At 38.1% G+C, this 18,916-nt stretch overlaps 1 protein-coding gene across 3 annotated transcripts in view; it reads left to right on the top strand.

Annotated features, from left to right (window-relative positions):
• TMOD3 (tropomodulin 3) overlaps positions 1-18,916 on the top strand; it is a 68,354-nt gene that overhangs the window by 28,223 nt on the left and 21,215 nt on the right. For all 3 annotated transcript variants that reach the window (XM_010969508.3, XM_010969510.3, XM_045506244.2), the window contains 2 exons: positions 2,380-2,579; positions 7,402-7,558. In XM_010969508.3, coding sequence (XP_010967810.1) covers positions 2,454-2,579; positions 7,402-7,558 — 283 coding nt within the window. In that variant the 5' untranslated portion in view covers positions 2,380-2,453. The remainder of the gene's footprint in view (positions 1-2,379; positions 2,580-7,401; positions 7,559-18,916) is intronic.

Consider the following 18,916-nt stretch of genomic DNA (forward strand, 5'->3'; position numbering starts at 1 on the left):
ATGATAGAGAAATGAAAATAAAAGAAGTACAGATTGAAGCATGAACCCAAAGCAATGTTGAGTGTAAAAAGCAGGTCACAGAAGGATACATACTATATGAATCCATATATATATATATTTTTCACATACATGTGCAAAAAAAGTGCAAAACTAAAACTGTTTAAAGATATATACATTTAAGGTAAAACTGTAAAAGAAAGAGAGAATGATTAATTCAAAATTCAATACAATGGCTTCTTTTGGGGAGAGAGATATAGCAGGAAAGGGGAACATTCGAGTACTAGTAATGTTTCCTTTCTGAGGCTGGGTTGTGTGTTCATTTTATTATTCTTCAAGCAGCACTATAAACATGCCTGGATTTTACTCTGGGATAAAGAGCTGTCTCTTGGTCACTCTGTTAGTCACTCTAAGAAATGTCATGTTCCAAAACAGTAGATCTGTCACTGTAAGGAATGTCGTGTTCCAAAACTATAGATCCTAGGTGGCATATACATTACCTTTGCCCCTGATACCTCATTCCTATCATCTTGTGCATTATAGTGCCTTAGTAGTAGGGTGACCATTGGATTTATGGCCCATACTGGAACACTTGAGAGTGAAGTGAGGAGATGCTTAAAATAATGAAAACAATATGAATTTCTTTGAAGTATTTCTTGAACAAGAAGTTGGCTCTGTTATATACTATAAACCTCAAAAATAAATTATATTAAACCACATTAAAAACCTTTTGTATTGATTGTCCAAGCATTTAAAACTAGCAAAAGCTAAATAATTACTCTTGGTACGTATTTATGTCCTTTTTCCAGTTTCTTACCCTTATCTGTCTCAAATACCATGTCACTGGTATTTTTATGAGGAGAGTATTTTTTCAAAATGGTCTTACATTTTTTCCCCTAAAATTGCCTGCCATCTTCTTTAAAATTGCATTTTGTGGTTAATCTATTTGAAAGTGCTGGTACTTTCTTTTGAATCTTCTCTGCAGACTATTATTTTTAACTGAGAAAATACACTCTCAGGATACTTGGTTATTGTCTTAAAGTGGAAGTGCAAAGGAGGTTTACCTAACTTAGTAATGACAACAGTGATAATAATTATTTGTTCAGAAAAGCAGGAAAAAAATCCAGGATAACTGCTAAACCAGATGAGGTGCCAGAACAGGTGTAAGCCAGACCTGTCTTGGGCAGTTACACAAAATGCCTACAGTTTAACATCTGCATAAGCGCAGCTCTGTTAATTTACTCATTATTGGACCCAGATGGTTACTAGCTGACAGACCTCTGTGGTGAACCCTCCTTTCTTCTCAAAAGATGAAAACAGATAAAGGAGTCCATAAAATGTTACCGGTTTGAGGAAGAAAATATATTAGTTAAAATACTAAGTTGGGAAAACTTGGCAGACAGGGAGTAGGAAGTAGATCCAAACTTTGAAGTATTGGGCATTTGGCAGCCACGAAAAATTTAGCCAAATTGCTAAGTCTTAGGATTATTTCTTATTCACATAGGAACATTTTATGAGATAAATGATCCACATGTATGGCTGGAATTTATAGAGCTACTTCATTTGCACTGTAGACGTTTTGTGGAACTTATGTATTTTTTCCTATAGAACAGTCCCGCTGTATCTGGAAGGACATTGCTTGTTGGGTCACTTCATAGCTGCTTGGGAGGGATCCACACGGCGAGGAACCAGTGAGGTTCCTTCCAATCACCGGACCCTCCCGACCAGCCTTCCCAGTCTGTGGATCACATATCCCAGCGTGGTTCTGAGTATTTTACTGAAACATTTTCAGAAGGTTGTATTTTTTTTTCTTTTAAAAATGCCTTTTCAAAAAAGTTTTTAAATGCACCTTCTCAAAAAATATTATTTTCCAATGGCCACTCTTCCCATGGAAAGAGTATTAATATCCCCCCCATATTAATATTGAGTCAGAAGATAATATTGTTCTAAGCAATTTACAGTAAAACAAACGTGCCTCAAACATACTGTGCTTACGCAAAGTACTCGGGTAGCGATCATTTGAAAGCTATTGATGGAAAAAATTGTATTTTGGCACATATTATAAGTTCTTTTCCCCTAGAACTCAGTTATCAGAAAATCTAGATTCTATCAAGTAACTGTATTAACGGATTTGAATTTTATTCTTGCTTCTCCCTCTTTTTTCCCAGTTGTGGTTTTTTGTTTTTGTTATTATTTGGTTGCTTTTTGTCAACAAAAGACAAAAGGCAAAGGCATTGAATGAACCATGGATGAAGATAGTGTGTGGCATATGGCCAAATAGTATATAACACGTGGAAATTACATTTCATTTAACCTAAAATAGACCTAAATAGGTGGAAATGACTTCACCATTTTAAATGTTTTTGTTTCTTCTCTCCATAGCTCTGAGGAAAAACAGAAATCACTGCTAACTGTACTGAAAAGGAAAAATTAAGTGACTTCCTCCACTGCAAACCATGGCACTACCGTTCCGGAAAGACTTAGAAAAATACAAGGACCTCGATGAAGACGAACTCCTTGGGAATCTGTCAGAAACAGAACTGAAACAGCTGGAAACTGTTCTGGATGATCTTGACCCTGAGGTAGGTGCTAGCTAATAAAGACATGAAATAATTTTTCAAACCCTTTGATACTAAGTCGCTGCCTTTGAGCAGTTAGCTTCTTCATGACTTTTCCCTGGCACTGCCATCCCCCTCCTTCTCTTTACCCAAATGAACTTTTTGCCTCCTTTCCAGTCCCCCTACTTCTGCCTCACATCTCTGCACATGTGAGTATTCTAAACTATTTTCTCCCACATCTCTATTTACAAACATCTCCTGAAATTTTCTCTCCTATAAGAAACCTTTTCTCTCTGGGCGGGGAGCAGTGTTTTTGGTGAGACGCAGCAGATGACTGACTAGCTCTTCAATGTATGCCAGCCTCCATGCCTCTTCAGGGCTTCTGTCCCAGGATGGCTGCAGTGTAGAGTGTCTTGAGAAAGTTCTTCATGACCTTACATTTACCATTCTGAAAGATGCTGGCCAAATTGGACCAAAGTTTCTAGTTACTGGTAGACTAGATCTTAAGTAGACTCTGGGCAGTGGAGCAGACCTGAATATATGTATATATGTTTTATTTTGCAAACTTGTTGTTGTTTATCTTAAACAATACACAAGGCGATGGTAGAGACCCTTGACCCTTGAATTGTTATTCCCTGGGATGTGGGGGTGGGGGATGGGTGGAAGGCAGTGAGGGGAGAACACGAAGGTTCTGGCTCCTTAACCTGAAGGTAATGGCTATTTGCTAGGCTTCTTTTGTTTACCATGTTTTATTATGCCAAGACATTGATTTCTTTTTAGTGCCTTTTAAGGATTGTGGTGGAGTTTATGAATGTGCTCTTGTCACTACTACACATTTATTCCTGCTGGAATGTTTTTAAATTTTTATTGAAAACTACACTTCTATTCTCAGCATTACTTTAGCACCTGAGTAATGTGTCTGTACCATCAATCAAATCCCTTAATTGTTATTGTAAGGAAAAATTTCCAGTGCACCTGAGTGTGGGATAGCTCAGAATAACAGTGCTGTTTTGCATGTCACAGTAGTAACTTCTACGGGCAGTTCAACCTATCAGACCTATTTAAATCAAACGGTAGGAACATACAAGTTCATCTAGTCCAGGGTTTCTCAACCTTGGCACTGTTGACATTTGGGGCTGAGTAACTCTGCTGTGAGTCTGTCCTATGCATTGTTGGATGTTTTGCAGCATCCATGGCCTCTACTCACTGCATACCAGTAGCACACCCTCCTGTTTTAAAATGTACCTGGGATTTTGTTTAGGTAAGGTGTGGTAAGGTGACAGGCGTGGAGACAACTTGAAAGAAGAGTTTGTTACTCACAATTCTCAACAGCAGGAGGGGCACCTAGCCATGCAGGCTCACACTGGGAGAAGCAGCTGGGTTGGGAAGCAGAGGGCATGAGGAGCAAGCACAGCCAGAACTTTTATTGTGGTTTCCAAGGGAAGGAATAGGAGAGACATGATAGGCCAGTCTGAGCAAGTGTAGAATTGGAGGGTTTGAATAATTTCAGTGGCTCTGGGCTGCAGGAGTGATATCTAATTGTCTGGTACCTGGCCCTGGGCGATTTAGGGCAGGGGAAATATTGGCTTGGTGTGTGAGAGAGAAAAGAGGGTTGAGGGTATGGGCTCTGGACTGATTGGTTTTTGTAAGGAAGGTGCCTGGTGATGAGGTGGGGGAGTCGTTTGCTATCCCTACAAATTAGTTAGCCCCAGGAGGGGCAGTCTTTCCAGGATTAGCAAGGCCTTCAAGATGTCAAAGCACCATAACATACAGAAAATAAAAAATGTGATTGGGGAAGGGAAATAGCTCAGTGGTAGAGCACATGCTTAGCCTGCACAAGGTCCTGGGTTCAATCCCCAGTACCTCCACTAAAAATTTATTTTTAAAGGTGATTAATATGCCCTCTCCCCAAGTTGTGACAGCCAAAAATATTCCCAGATACTGCCAGTTGTCCCAGGAGATAGAAATGCCCCTGATTGAGAAACATCAATCTTGCTCTTGCTTGCGCTGTTTCATAGATGGAAAACAAAAGTTAGGTGACTTGTCTGAGTTATTACAATTAGGGAAAGAACTAAGACTAGCCCCCTGGCTACCTGATTGGCCCCTGGCAGAGTCTAGTGGTCTTTCTGTTAAACTACAGTGAGTCCCCTTGAACTCGTGCCCTATGCTGATGGCTTATATTTTCTTGTTTGGAAATCCATGGCCTGCTTCTTGTATGGGGAGGCTTGAGTTCTAACAACTGGGTGTATTTTGAAAACTCTCCAACCCTAGTTGCAATCCCCCAACCTCAGATACTGTTCATTGAGGGTAGAAGACGAGTGATATTTATTGATAGCTTTCCACTTGTTGGGTGAAGTTTTGGGGAAGTGTGACAGTAAAGGACCAGGGAAGAAAGAGGGCAAAGGTGGCAGCAGCTGCTTCAGCCAGAGGAACACACTGTACCTTACAGAGTCTCAGAAGGTAGATAGAGAAGAGCAGATGAAGTTTATATATGGTGCCTTGTTATATTTTGGAGGGCTATTTTACTTCCTGTTGCTGCATTCAATATATATATTTGCTAACTTACTGCGTTTTCTAAAAACTTCTGTCTAAAAGACAGCCAGCCAGCCTAGGCAAAAGCTATTTTTTTCACTTCCAGGGCTGTGAGTATATTACTACAATAAAATTCCACTGCAAGAGAGAAGCATGTAATTTTTAGTGCCAGTCATTTTGATGAGATTTTTATCTACTTGTTAACTAATTATGATCCATTAACTTACTTGATTAAAGTGTACTTCTACTAAAGCTTAGTTCATGGCCTCCAAAACCAGTTAGCTGTTATTTATTTTGTGGTCAAAGACTGTATTTAAGGAGCCAGGGTTCCGGCTAACATATCATTTAAAACCTCTATGTTTCACGTGGGCTTGAGCAGGCAGGTGGAATTATGCAAGTCCATTGCTACCACCATGAAGGAACAGTATGTATATATGTGCCTTATTGATGGTGATGGAAAGTAACTTATATTAATTTGCCTTATTGAACAAAGTATCCTCAGATCTTTATTCAGTTAATATTGGAGGGAGGGCAACCTATAGATCCCAGTTACTATGCTAGGCTTAGGGATACGAGAGTGAGCAAGACAAATGTGGTCTTTGCCTTCATGATGCAGGCTGCTAGGAGTGGGGGGAGTTAGGCATTAATGACATAATCATGCCATAGTAATATAGGAGCATATGATGGGACGCCAGGAAAAGCGGGAAGGAGGGGATGGAGCTGCAGTCTGAAATATGAGTAGCAAAGAGGGATGGACAGAGCATTCCAGGGAAGGCCCTGTGGTAGAAGGAAGTAAATGGCAAGCACAAGGGAGGAACAAGAGCTGATGTGGCTAGAATGGAGAGGGCATGTGAAACGGAGCTAGGATAACTTTGCGGGTGGGAGTGGCGGTTGAAGAGTGTCAGGCAGCTGATCCAGGGAGACCAGCTGGGAGGCTAATGTACTATTCTGTCCCAGCTTGGATCATCATTTATACCAAAGTAATGGTATTGGAGGTGGAGAAAAGTTAGACAGTTTTTTAGGAAGTAAAAATGGGTAGTACTTGATGGTTGGTTGGGAATGAATTCTTTGTGTTTAGCTCTTGATTTCAAAATCTGAGGGTAGAGATCTTGTGTTCCTTTTTTATATTCCTAAGACAGTTTTCTGTTAGAAAAATATTCTTGGTGCATGGTTAGGAACAGACCTCATCTTTATAGGTGAGCTTTCTGTTTAATGCATACTATTATATGGGGAGAACATAAAGGTAAGTTTTTTTTTAATTACTGTGGATCTCAGCAAATGGCCAGAGTTGAAGTACTATGTTTTTCAGTTAAAAAATGAATATTTCCTCTTATCATTTTCCATATAAGATCACCATTTGTAATGAAAAATGATCTTGTAACACCCAGGAGATTCAGCATCATGGCCAGTACTGGGAGATGTTGCAAAATAGGGTTGGCCGTTTTGTGTGACTTTTCTTGCTGCTTCTCATTTTCACAGCAAAGAATACTTGAGAATAGTAAGACAAGGCAATATCACCTCCTTGACTTTTGACGAGCAAAAGAATGGACGTCATGTTGCCTAGTCACCACTGGTTCTTCCTGGGCTTAGTGAATGTACAGAGTAGGGACTAACAGGGACAACGTCAGTCCCTCACCTCCCATCCCTCCCCCACTCTCAGTCACTCCATGAACTCAAAAGGGCTGTACCCATGTGGAAACACAGGGATGTAACTCTTCCCATGAATATCCCTGGATGTCTTTGTGCGTGAGTAGCAGTGACAGTGGTTGCTGCAAACCCCTCCTAATGCTGACGTACACACACATAGAACACATTCATACACCTTGAAGTTGAACCTTTCCCACTGCATTTAAATACAAACAAGTAAACATTAATTGCCTGATAGCCTACTGTATGTGTACATGTTTTTCTTATGAGAAAGTCATGATAAAGAAGTCATGAAAGACTATGATGTATATAGTCTTTTAACATTCTTTTTTGCAGTGGAATTATTTTCCTATATATTCATATATACTGAGCTGTTATTATGCATTAAACAATATTTTTTATTACTGTCCCAGGACATTTAAAAAGTAAAGGCTGTTTCCTGCCAGTAGAATACTTTCTGAAGAAAATGTGATTGTGCCTATGTTAATAACATGTGAGTGAATTTTACCTAATAAAAAAAATCTTTGGAACACTTTTAAATTGCTTCTCTAAAATCCTGTAATGAAGTCTTGAATGCCTGCGTCACATTCTTAAATGGGTGATACCTGGAAGCATATAGTGTCGGTGTTCTTGATGGTCATAATGGCTGGTTCATTTTCTTTGGCAGAATGCCCTTCTGCCTGCAGGGTTCCGGCAGAAGAACCAGACGTCGAAGTCTGCCACAGGGCCATTTGATAGAGAACACCTCCTTTCGTATCTGGAGAAGGAAGCTTTGGAGCATAAGGACAGGGAAGACTATGTGCCCTACACTGGAGAAAAAAAAGGTAAACAGAATTTTGAAGTCATTCAATAGCACTTGATTTTTCTTTTTTAGATAGGACTGGGGAAAATAGTATTTTTAGAGGTGCATCATTGATAGCCTTAAAGATACGATACTATTCACCTGAAAAATTATTAGGTAATTTAGGGCCTTCGTGTACATTCACCAACTTGGCCAATAAGGTCCTTCTTAATGATTTGTTAGTCAGGTTTTATTACACAGTGATTTTTCATTCTCTTTAGAACTCTTTAGTTTTCTCCTGTAACAAGTATTAAAAGCATACTGAGGCAAAATTTTAAATGTGCTAGTGTATTAAAGAATGCAAATGATGTCAAAGTGCTGCTCTATTCTAACTCCTGTCTTTAAAGTAGAAGGCCGTAAAAAATAATTCAGGCCGTATTTTCAAAGACTCTTTAAAGAATATCCTACAGCCTTCCTTATTAATTCAGTGCTTCATAACCATTATCATAATTGTCAATGCTTCATAATCATTACTTTCATGAAATTCTTCTAGCCCAAGTCCCATTGCAGATTTTGTCCTTAACTAGCCTCAGTGGAGAAAGAGTACAGCTGTATTTTTAAAAGCTCTCTATATAATAACATTTACCATGAAGTAGGTTAAGTTTCTCAGCTTTCAATACCGGTTGGCCTAAGAAGCCAGATCCTACTTGCACTCCTATTTAGCATACGGTTCGTGGAGCGCTGGGGAACAGTGGCCGCAGGAAGGCTGAAGATCAGCTCTTCCGGGCACTGTTTTTCCGTCTGAATCCTTAGTAGTCCAGGCGGGGAGAATGACTAGAGCACACTGCTTTCTCCTAGTGAGGCTCTAGCCTTTTCTTTGGAAGGAAGCCCTTCTCAATAATCTGGCTGCAACCCTGTCACATGGCTATCCCTTAGCTGCAAGGGAAGGTGAAAATTTCTTTTTAGCATTTCCACCTCTGTGATAGAGGAAGGTTGTAAATGGCTTTTGAGTAGGTGTTCCACAAGATCTGCATCAGGCCTTTTCAAAATTATCTGTCTTCTCCAACTCCTCAGCTCTTTCTGTAGACCCCACTTCCCCCTTATCTCTAGTTGAGAATCACTACCTTAGATATTTGTATTAGTCAAGGTTTTCAGAGAATTGGAACCAAAAGGGTGTATGTGTGTGTGTATAGAGAGAGATGGATTTATTTGTTCATTCATTCATTCCTTTTTTTTTTTTAAATTAAAGTATAGTTGGTGTAAAATGTATGTTTCAGGTATAAAGCACAGTGATTTCACATTTTTAAAGGTTACACTCCATTTAGATTTATTATAAAATGTTGGCTATATTCCTGGTGCTGTACACTATATCCTTGTAGCTTATTTATTTTATACATGGTAGTTTGTACTTCTTAATCCCCTACCCATATCTTGCCTCCTCTCTTCCCCTCCCCCTGGTAACCACTAGTTTGTCTTCCACATCTGTGAGTTTGTTTCTTTTTTGTTATATTGACTACTTTTTTTTTTTTTAATTCCACATATAGGTGATAACAGTATTTGTCTTTCTCTAACTTATTTCACTAAGCATAATACCCTCTAGGTCCATCCATGTTGTTGCAAATGGCAAAATTTCATTCTTTTTTCATGGCTGAGTAGTGTTCCATCACGTGTGTGTGTGTGTGTGTGTGTGTGTGTGTGTGTGTGTACGTGTACGTGTACGTGTACACCACATCTTTATCTGTTTATCTGTTGATGGACACTTAGGTTGCTTCTGTATCTTAGCTGTTGTAAATAATGATGCCCTGAACATTGGGGTGCATGTATCTTTTTGAATTAGTACTTTTGTCTTCTTCAGATATATATCCAGGAGTGGAATTGCTGGATCATATGATAGTTCTATTCTTAGTGTTTTGAGGAACTTCCATACTGTCTTCCACAGTGGCTGCACCAATTTACATTCCCACCAACGGTGTACAAGGGTTCCTTTTTCTTTACATCCTCACGAACATTTGTTATTTGTGTTCTTTTTGATGATAGTCATTCTGACTGGTGTATCTCATTGTGGCTTCAATTTGCATTTCTCTGATGACTAACTATGTTGAGTACCTTTTTATGTACCTATTGTATATCTTCTTTGGGAAAATGTCTCTTTAGGTCTTCTGCCCACTTTTTAATCCAGTTGTTTGTTTTTTTGATGTTGTGTTTTATGAGCTGTTTATGCATTTTGGATATTAATCCCTTACCAGTCATATCGTTTGCAGATATTTTTTCCCATTCAGTAGGTTGTCTTTTCATTTTGTTAATGGTTTCCTTTGCTGTGCAAAAGCTTTTAAATTTACTTAGGTTCCACTTGTCTATTTTTGCTTTTGTTTCTTTTGCCTTAGGCAGCAGATCCAAAAAAAGGACTGCTATGATTTATGTTAAAGAGTGTTCTACCTATGTTTTCTTCTAGGAGTTCTATAAACCTGAAACAGTCTTACATTTACGTGTAGGTCTTTAATCCATTTGAGCTTATTTTTTTATATGGTGTTAGAGAATGTTTTAATTTCATTCTTTTACATGTAGCTGTCCACTTTTCCCAGCACCACTTATTGAAGAGATTGTCTTTTCTCCATTGTATGTTCTGCCTCATTTGTCATAGATTAATTAACCATAGTGCATGGGTTTATTTCTGGACTCTTTATTCTGTTCCATTGATCTATGTTCTGTTTTGGTGCCAGTACCATATTGTTTTGATGCCTGTAGCTTTGTTGTATAGTCCAAAGTCAGGGAGTGTGTCTCCTCCAACTCTGTTCTTTTTTCCTAAGATTGTTTTGGCTATTATGGTCTGCTGTGTTTCCATACAAATTTTAAAATTATTTGTTCAGTTCTGTGAAAAATACCATTGGTATTTTGATAATGATTGCAGTGAATCTGTAGATGGCCTTGGGGAGTATGGTCATTTTACCAATATTAATTCTTCAAATCTATGAACATAGTATATCTTTCCATCTGTTTGTATTGTATCTAATATCTTTCATCAGTGTCTCTTAGTTTTCGGAGTACAGGTCTTTTACCTCCTTAGGTAGGTTTATTCCTAGGTATTTTTTTTTCTTTTTGATGCAGTTGTAAATGAGTTGTTTCCTCAACTGAAAGATTTGTTTTAAAGAATTTGCTCATATAATTGTGGAGGTTTAGCAAGTCTAAAATCTGGAGAATAGGCCGGCAGGCTGGAGACCCAGGGAAGAGTTGCAGTTTGAGTGCAAAGGCAGTCTCCTGGCAGAATTCCTTTTTGCTCTCAGAGGAGATAGCTTTTGTTCTATTAAGATCTTCAGTGGATTGGTTGAGGCTCACCACGTTTTGGCTTTACTCAGAGTCCACTGATTTAAAAGTTAATCTCATCCAAAAAAGCGCTTTCATAGAAACCTCCAGAATAATATTTGACCTGATATCTGGGCACCATGCCCAGCCAAATTGGCACATAAAATTAACCATCACACTACTTGCTGATGGTGCTGGAAGTGTCATGTTTCTCAGGTGTTTGGGAACAGAAAAAGGTTTGAAAACCAATGCATAGTTTTGAAGTGTGGAAAATCACAAAGATAGACAAATGCATCAGTTCCTTTGTATTTGTCATAGAAATGACTGCTGGCTATATTTCCATGTGTACAGCCATACCTATACCACTGTTTATAGCTTTAATCCTATTTATGTAGGATAAGACAGTTTTATGAGATCACTTTTTACTATTATGTATGTTTTGGGTGGACTCTGGGGGTATAATTAGGAAGAATAGAAACAGAGGGAGAGATGTGAGAAAAAGAGATGACAGGAAGAATATGGATTTGAGGACAAGGAGAGAAAATAAGAGATGTGAAAAAACTGCATTTGTCCTAAGCTGGCCCAGAAAACTTCCCAGTGTGCTCTTGTTTCATGATCTCCGGTTACCTAGGAAAAGGTCTTGAAGGGTGAGAGGAGGTAGGAAAGAAGGTAGAGAAGAACTGTGGAAAATAAGAAGGTATCAAAGGGGAGAAATGGTAGAGGTGAGGAATATAGATGACAATAGAAAAAAATGTTACATCCTTAACTGTGATGTAATAGTTTGTATTTCCTTTTATATTTTTTTCCTATTTTTTACTTTACATTTTAGATGGGTATGAAATAAATGGGAGTGGTTGAATTAAAAAGCAAGTAATTTTGTATTCACAACCAGTGGCTTTCTTTTTATAATATGTTCAGTATTTTTGCTGCCTCTCACTATATATGTCTATTAAATACTGTTAGCTGTGGTGCAGTGATTACCCTAGCACTTTTTTAAAATAATGAACTTTTTTTTAATGGAGGTACGGGGGATTGAACCTAGGACCTCATGCATGCTGAGCATGCACTCTACCACTGAGCTATATACCCACACCCCTAAAATACGAACTTCTTATTGAAGTATAACATACTTACAGAATATGCACAAATAAGAAGGATACAGATCGATCAGTTATATAGTGAGCACACCCATGTCATCAGCAGCCAGGTCAAGACATTATCAGCACCTCCAGAAGGTCCCTCCGTGCTTCCTCCCAGTCACTTTTCTCTTTCTTCTTTCCAAAAGTAACCACCATCATAGCTTTTCATACAGTAGATTAGTTCTGCTTGTTTTGACATTTATATAAATGGAATCATACAGTCTGTATATAGTTTTTGTGAGGACCAAATTTGTTAATGAGTATAGTGAAGTCAGTATAAAAATCCTTTATGGTGTAATCATTGCATAGGATCATATGGTGATGTTATTACCAAGCAAGAGATTTCCATTCTCTGTCATGAAGGAGTGGTCCAGAACCACAGAGATACGTTTCTGAGTTTGAGCAATCCATCTTACGAAAGCAGACACCACCACCCTAGACTTGATGGGGCCAAGCCTTAAAAGCCATGTTACAGTGTCATAGACCTGGAGGAGGGCAAATTTGTCTTCAGCAATTGGGGAACTTTGGTTGCAGAGCTCTATTTTGAAACAGAGCTAAAAGCCACCCCTAGGCTTCTCAAAGTCACCCTGGGATCTCATCCTTAAATTTGTTGGTCTTGGTTATCCTTAGTCACTGATATGCCTTCCTTCCTTTGGGTCTCATCCCTAAGATCTTAATCACATTCCAGGAGATCCTCAGAACAATTCATCTACATTGTATTAGTATTCCTCCCAATCAACCTAAATGTGAATGCCCTCCTTAGCTCTCAAACTCGAGAAGCTTGTTTTTTTTAAGCTGCCTCTCAAGTGACCTTTTACCCTGAACACCTACCTGGGTTGAGTCCCACGTTTCTTACTTAATGCTTAATTTCACAGGAGAGAGACTTTCAGATGAAGGATGCCTTCCCAGACAGTAGAGGTTCTCCTGGTTCTTCTTAAAACAGTTTGCAAATCTGTTAAGAAAGAAAAGCATTTTACCTTTTTGGTGTATTTAGACTAGTTAGAATCCATAAAATGTGCTGTTGGTGTCTAAACTAAGTCATTTTTCCTACTAAGATGACAGGTCTCGGAGTTCAGTCCCCAGTGGCAGTATTAGCTTTCTGTGCCAGAGAATGTTATAGGGATTCACTCAGTTCCTTCAACTCCTTCCAGGTTGTGTGCCAAAATCACGTAGTGATCGCTCGTAAATTATTTTTAAAGATCGATCAGATGACTGCTCAGTTTTTTTTTAAAGGAAAAAATTGGGAACCACTAAAAGGAATAGTTATCCAACTACTTTCTCATATTTGGAGACTAATTAAATGATGATTAATTATACTTGTTATTTTTTCACTTAAAGGCACACTCTCTTTGGAGCTAAAATTACGCAGAACTGATGTGACCAAAGGGAATCCCATAAAACTGAAAATTGGACATTCCAGGATATTTCCTTTTGACCACAAACAAAAACTATATACTCATGCCAAATTCTACCTTTCTGGATCACCTCAAAATGCCTTAAAAGGCCTGACAGAGTAAGGACACTTGAGAGTTGTTATATAGAAATAAATTAGTAATTTCACTTTGTGATTTGTGAAATGATTGTTTATAATTACACATTTTACAGAATTAAAGCATATGTCAACATCTGGGAAGGAGGAATTAACCCTAATTAAGTGAAATTCAAGGCATTATGTCTTTAGTGCATTTGGGGGAACATTTTGTCCTATACCAGTAAATGTTCTGTTTTTAAGAATTACAGTTTTGTTGACAGCAAAAAGAAGATACTAGGCAGCTAATAAAAGCACAGCTGACAAAGGATTGTTTTTAAGTGCATTGTTCCCAGAATGTACAACCTGCACCTGTTGAGTTCATCTAACTCTAACAGGCTTATGGTAGGTATCATGGTATCATCAAGCAATCTTAGTAAAAATGAACGGAAATGACTTTCCTATGAGTCTACTTAATGTTCAAAATGTTGAGAAACTAGATGTTTAAGAAAATTAATACAATAACACAATTCCAATAGATGTTCCTTTTACTTGGACATATAGTAAAATGTTAGGAGGCTTTTTACCTTTTTTCCCTTGAAATGTTGCAAAATACTAACTGAGGCATTGATCAAAAGTGAAGGAGAGTATTCGTGTAGCTCTTCCTCATTCCTGAGAATGGTGAAAATGCAAAGTTCTGACTATACCGCTGGTTATTATTTCTCGTGTTTTTACATATCTTGACTATCTTGTCTCCAGGATAGATAAGGCATAGAGCCTTGCCATGAATTTGACACTTAAGAGAAATAATATGGCCCAGTTTTTAATATTTCTTACTGACTCTCATTTTGCTTTGCTTTCTCAGGAGCCTTCCTCCCCATTTCTAGTATCATACTCCACCTTTACCTAGTCTAAGACTTTTTTTTCCCTTGGTGTCCCGTACTTCAGAGACCCCAAAGCCATTCTGCACCTTGTGCACCCACTCCAGGGCACCATCAAAGATTTCCATTCAGGCCACTGACCCTTGAGATTGGGCTTCTCCCCTTTTCACAGAGCAAGACTGTTCCCTGTTGGCCTTTAGGGTAGAGCCATCTTTGCTTTCTGGTGTGTTCCCTTCCCTCCAAGACAAAGGAATGCACGGGGGACAGAACCCAGACAGAACCTGGGGCACTCTCTGAGCCGAGGAGACACAGCTGAGCTCCAGAAAGACCAGGGCAGCCAGTGTTCATAGGACAGAGTGCCAGAGAGGAGGGAGGCACACCAAAAGTGTGCTCTGGACATCTGCAGGGGACTGCCTTTTAGGGTTCAGCAGAGTACTGATCAGCACATGTGTGTGATGACACTACCCTGGGCCAAGGGAAAAACCATCTGAAAAGATCAGAGATACAGTGCCCCAGCTCGTGCAGGGCTGGGAATACGTGTTCCCACCAGTTAGACTGGAAAACCTCATCATTCACTGGGCACTGGGACTCAGAAGGATCTTTCCTCAGTGCTGGAGAAAAAATGACTCCTAGACTGAACACTGCTCCAGTCCCACCCAACAAATCTTAAAACCAAGGCCCTGAAGGATCAGATTGTTTCCAGGTAACTTAATCATGTTCCAGAATGAAACTCTAGGATATTTATAGGGACACCAAAACATCCACCACCCAAAAAGTTAAAATTCATAGTATCTGGTAGCCAATAAAAAATTACCGGCATGCAAAGAAGCAGGGAAATTCGATTCATAAGGAAGAAAAACGATCTATCAATACTAACTGAGCAATGACAGGTGATAAAACCAGCAGGTAAGGATACTAAAACAGTTATTATAATTATATTCCATATGTTCAAAATGTTAGGTAGAGGCATGGAAGATATGAAACCAAAAAAAAAAAAGAGGAAAGGGAATAAAGAATTGATGTGACAAATAGAAAAGATACACTATGCTAACTCTAATCAAAAGAAAGCAAGATTATTTATATTAATATGAGACAAAGTAAATTTCAGAGCAAACAATCATTTTATAATGACAAAATGGGCAGTTCATCAAAAGAACATAATCTTAAATCAATTAAAAAGAAAAAAGCTAGTAACACAGCCTCACAGTATATGGTTCTGAAAAAATTAAAATCAAAATTCTACAGTAATAAATTACATACAGACATGTGGAAGGGACAGGAACACCCAGAATGGATATGTTTATCCAGGGAAAATTTCCTATAAAACACGAGCGATGAACAATCCATCAGGCTTCTTACTCCAAAGGAGCAATGAGTGAATCAAACAAAAGATACAGTGACCAGTCTGCAAAGGAGATGCCAGCTTCTGCATGACTAATTTAGGCAGCCCATTCTACCTAGCGGTGCCTGAGACCACTTTTTAGAGGTATGTCACGGATATTTAGAACTCATGAGATTTGAATACAAAACAGAGCCAGTCTTTATCTTGAATTCAGTGGAAACAAACTACCCACTGGCAATTACACAATCCTGTTGATTAAGGCAAGTTTTAACTGTGACCTTTCTGGTTTACTAAGGAATCAGAAATCCTTTCCTTTCCTCCAAAGAAATCATGTCTCTGGGGCAGTGAGCTGGGCAATCATAGGGCTCACTTTGTTTCTCATCTCTCAGGGGATTGCTGTTCTTTTATGCCTGATGATCAGCATTCTTGAAAACTTTTTGTTATTTTGTCCATTTTGGGGTTTCAGTCATGGGTAAACCCTGCCCCTATTACTCTGTCTTGGTCAGAAGTGGAAGTCTCCAGAATCATATACTATAGATGTCCTGTTTCCCCAACTAGAGTATAAGCTCCTTAAAGTAAAGGATCTCTTATTTTATTTTCCTTATGGTGTCTTTCTAGCTCATTATGTAGTATATACAAACTCACTAAACATTTGTTGAATAAATAAGCATTTATTGGAGATTATATTGTAGTATTGAGCAAGTATCGTGTGCTGTTAGGTTAAAGCAAGAACGTCTTTCCAAGATCTGCCCCCTCATCCTTTGGTTTTGTTGGTTTGAGATTTGTGCACTTGCTGTCAAAAGGATGTCCCAGAGCCCCTTGTGGAGATTACAGTGGCCTAGTTGCCTTAAATCTTTTCTGGAACAAGGTAACTTATAAACATACACATAGTAAAATGAGCTAGGGCCTTTCACCTCTGTAGAAATGAAATGACTAGTGACATCTCTGTAGTTTTTATATACTCAACAAGGATGAGACTATGACTAACGTAATTCTTAATATTGTGATTGCTGTAACGTGCTATCAGGGCAGAAGAGATGAGGACTAGTGAAGAAAGGTCCTGGCAGTAAAATTAACATGGTTCACGATGTCTTACTGATTTTGGAACAATAACAAGGGTCTTGGCAAGATACTCGTCCCCCCTCCTCCTCTTGGCACAAACACAGGTGTGGATAAATGCCATGTATTTAAGTTACTATTATATGAATTCTTATCTTGATTTCTTCTGTTTCTTAGATGCCATTTTGTAGTTGGAGAAACATTACTGAACTGTTGCAATATTCTTAGCAACCAAGAGTCATAGCCCTGTTTTTGTTTTGTTTCATTTGGGAGTGGGGAGCATGTCATTTCATACTTGTCTGAGAGATTTTTTCTGATCTCATCATTGCTTATTTGCATGTTTTGCTACAATGTAAAGAACTGAAATTTTATCTTTTAAAAAAATCCAGTTTGGGGCTTTGCTTTGTTAAATAAGGAAATTAAAATCATTTGGATAGAGTGCTGTCTACTGAAGAATTAAAGTGAATAATCTTTTTTTAGACATGTTATTTCAAATAAATACAAATATTTAAAGTTACAAGTCAGGGCTTTGGGGCCATATTTCAAGGAGAGGAAAAGGAAAATTAGATCAATACAGGATTACTCATCCTAATCTTTTCAGAGCTATAATTATACAGATTAGCGCTTTATCAACCTGAGTAGGCAAGAATCAGAATCATGCAGGGAGCTTTTGCAAAAATATTCATGTCTAGTCAATATACATTTCCTGAGTTTAAGAACCACCGATACAGATACGTGTTCAGTCCTCCTGGATTGTTTGTTTTGGAAAACACTCTGTTTTATGTCTCTCTTACATATACATGCAAGAAATTCCAGAGGAATTAAGAATAAAGAATTAACAGGTGTCTGTTATGTTTATCGTATACGAGTTCCTTTGTGTATCTAAATCATTTTAGCAGAATGAGACTGAAACTTCTATAAAGAATAATCTTTGATTTGAAAAAACAGATTAGAAGAAAGATGATCATAATAAAATGGAGTACCAACAAGTTTGTTAACAGATGGTTTTGGATAAAAGCAGTATCAAAATTACGCATTTCCCTACCCGCTGCAAACAACCACGCACACACCCTACATAATGCCTCTACATCTAATAAAAGCCTAACATTTCACTCATCCTGCAAGACATTGAAGGCACTAATCACATTAACCATTATAATGGAGATTTATTTGTCAGCATTTCATAATAATTAAGATTTTTAATTTAAATCTAATTGATATGAGACTGATTCAAATTAACACACATGTTTAGAAAGGTGTTTTCTGTTAATATGGAACCGATCCAACAGTTTGCTAATTATGTATTTCTGAGAAAACAGCTGATTTTTTAATTGACATATAGTCAATTTACAGTGTTGCGTTAATTTCTAGTGTACAGCATAGTGATTCAGTTATACATATATATATACGTGTTTTTTTTTAGATTCTTTTCCATTATAGGTTATTACGAGATATTAAATATAGTTCCCTCTGCTATACATAGGACCTTCTTATTTTGTGTTGCTTTGTTATTCCTAATGGGATTCATTTTGTATTTATAAATACTAGCAAAAGTTTATGTATGGGAAAATAGATATGAATAATGCCTCTATGGAATGTGGGTAAGGATTACAAAAATAAACATTTTAGATTTTGTAACGCTTTTGATTCCATTGGGTCCTAGAATAAGACATGGGCAGCTGTTTTATAGCTTATGTAGTTTCATTTACTGATTGAATACTGTAATCCATTGGTTCTTGACCTTGGCTGCTATGCATTAGAATCCCTCGAGAGCTTTTGAAAATCCAGATGTCCCTTACAGCACGTTAGACCAAGTCAATCAGAACCACTGGTGACAGGACTCGGACATCAGAATTTATTAAAGTTTCCCCCATTGAATCTGTTATATCAGCCACTGTGAAAAGTAATATGGAATTATCAGGATGTCACAATTTGGATTTGCCTTCATCTGTGAACCAGTGAGAACAGATTATCTAGTAATCACCAGAACTCCAAAATTTGGTACTAAAAAGATAAATTGTATACCACCATACAGATAGGCATTTGTTTGAGGGGAAAAGACCACTGCTACAGAGTTAGGTTTGAAAGCCACTAGTTTGTTGGAAAAAGCACTGGGTTGAGAGTTTGAGAACCCATGTTCTCCTGTTAACTTTGCTGTGTAACTTTGAACCAGGGTATTTATATTATACTTTCTATAATGAGGTGGTTGAGC

Source organism: Camelus bactrianus, chromosome 6 (assembly GCF_048773025.1).
Source record: "Camelus bactrianus isolate YW-2024 breed Bactrian camel chromosome 6, ASM4877302v1, whole genome shotgun sequence".
Classification (NCBI taxonomy): domain Eukaryota; kingdom Metazoa; phylum Chordata; class Mammalia; order Artiodactyla; family Camelidae; genus Camelus; species Camelus bactrianus.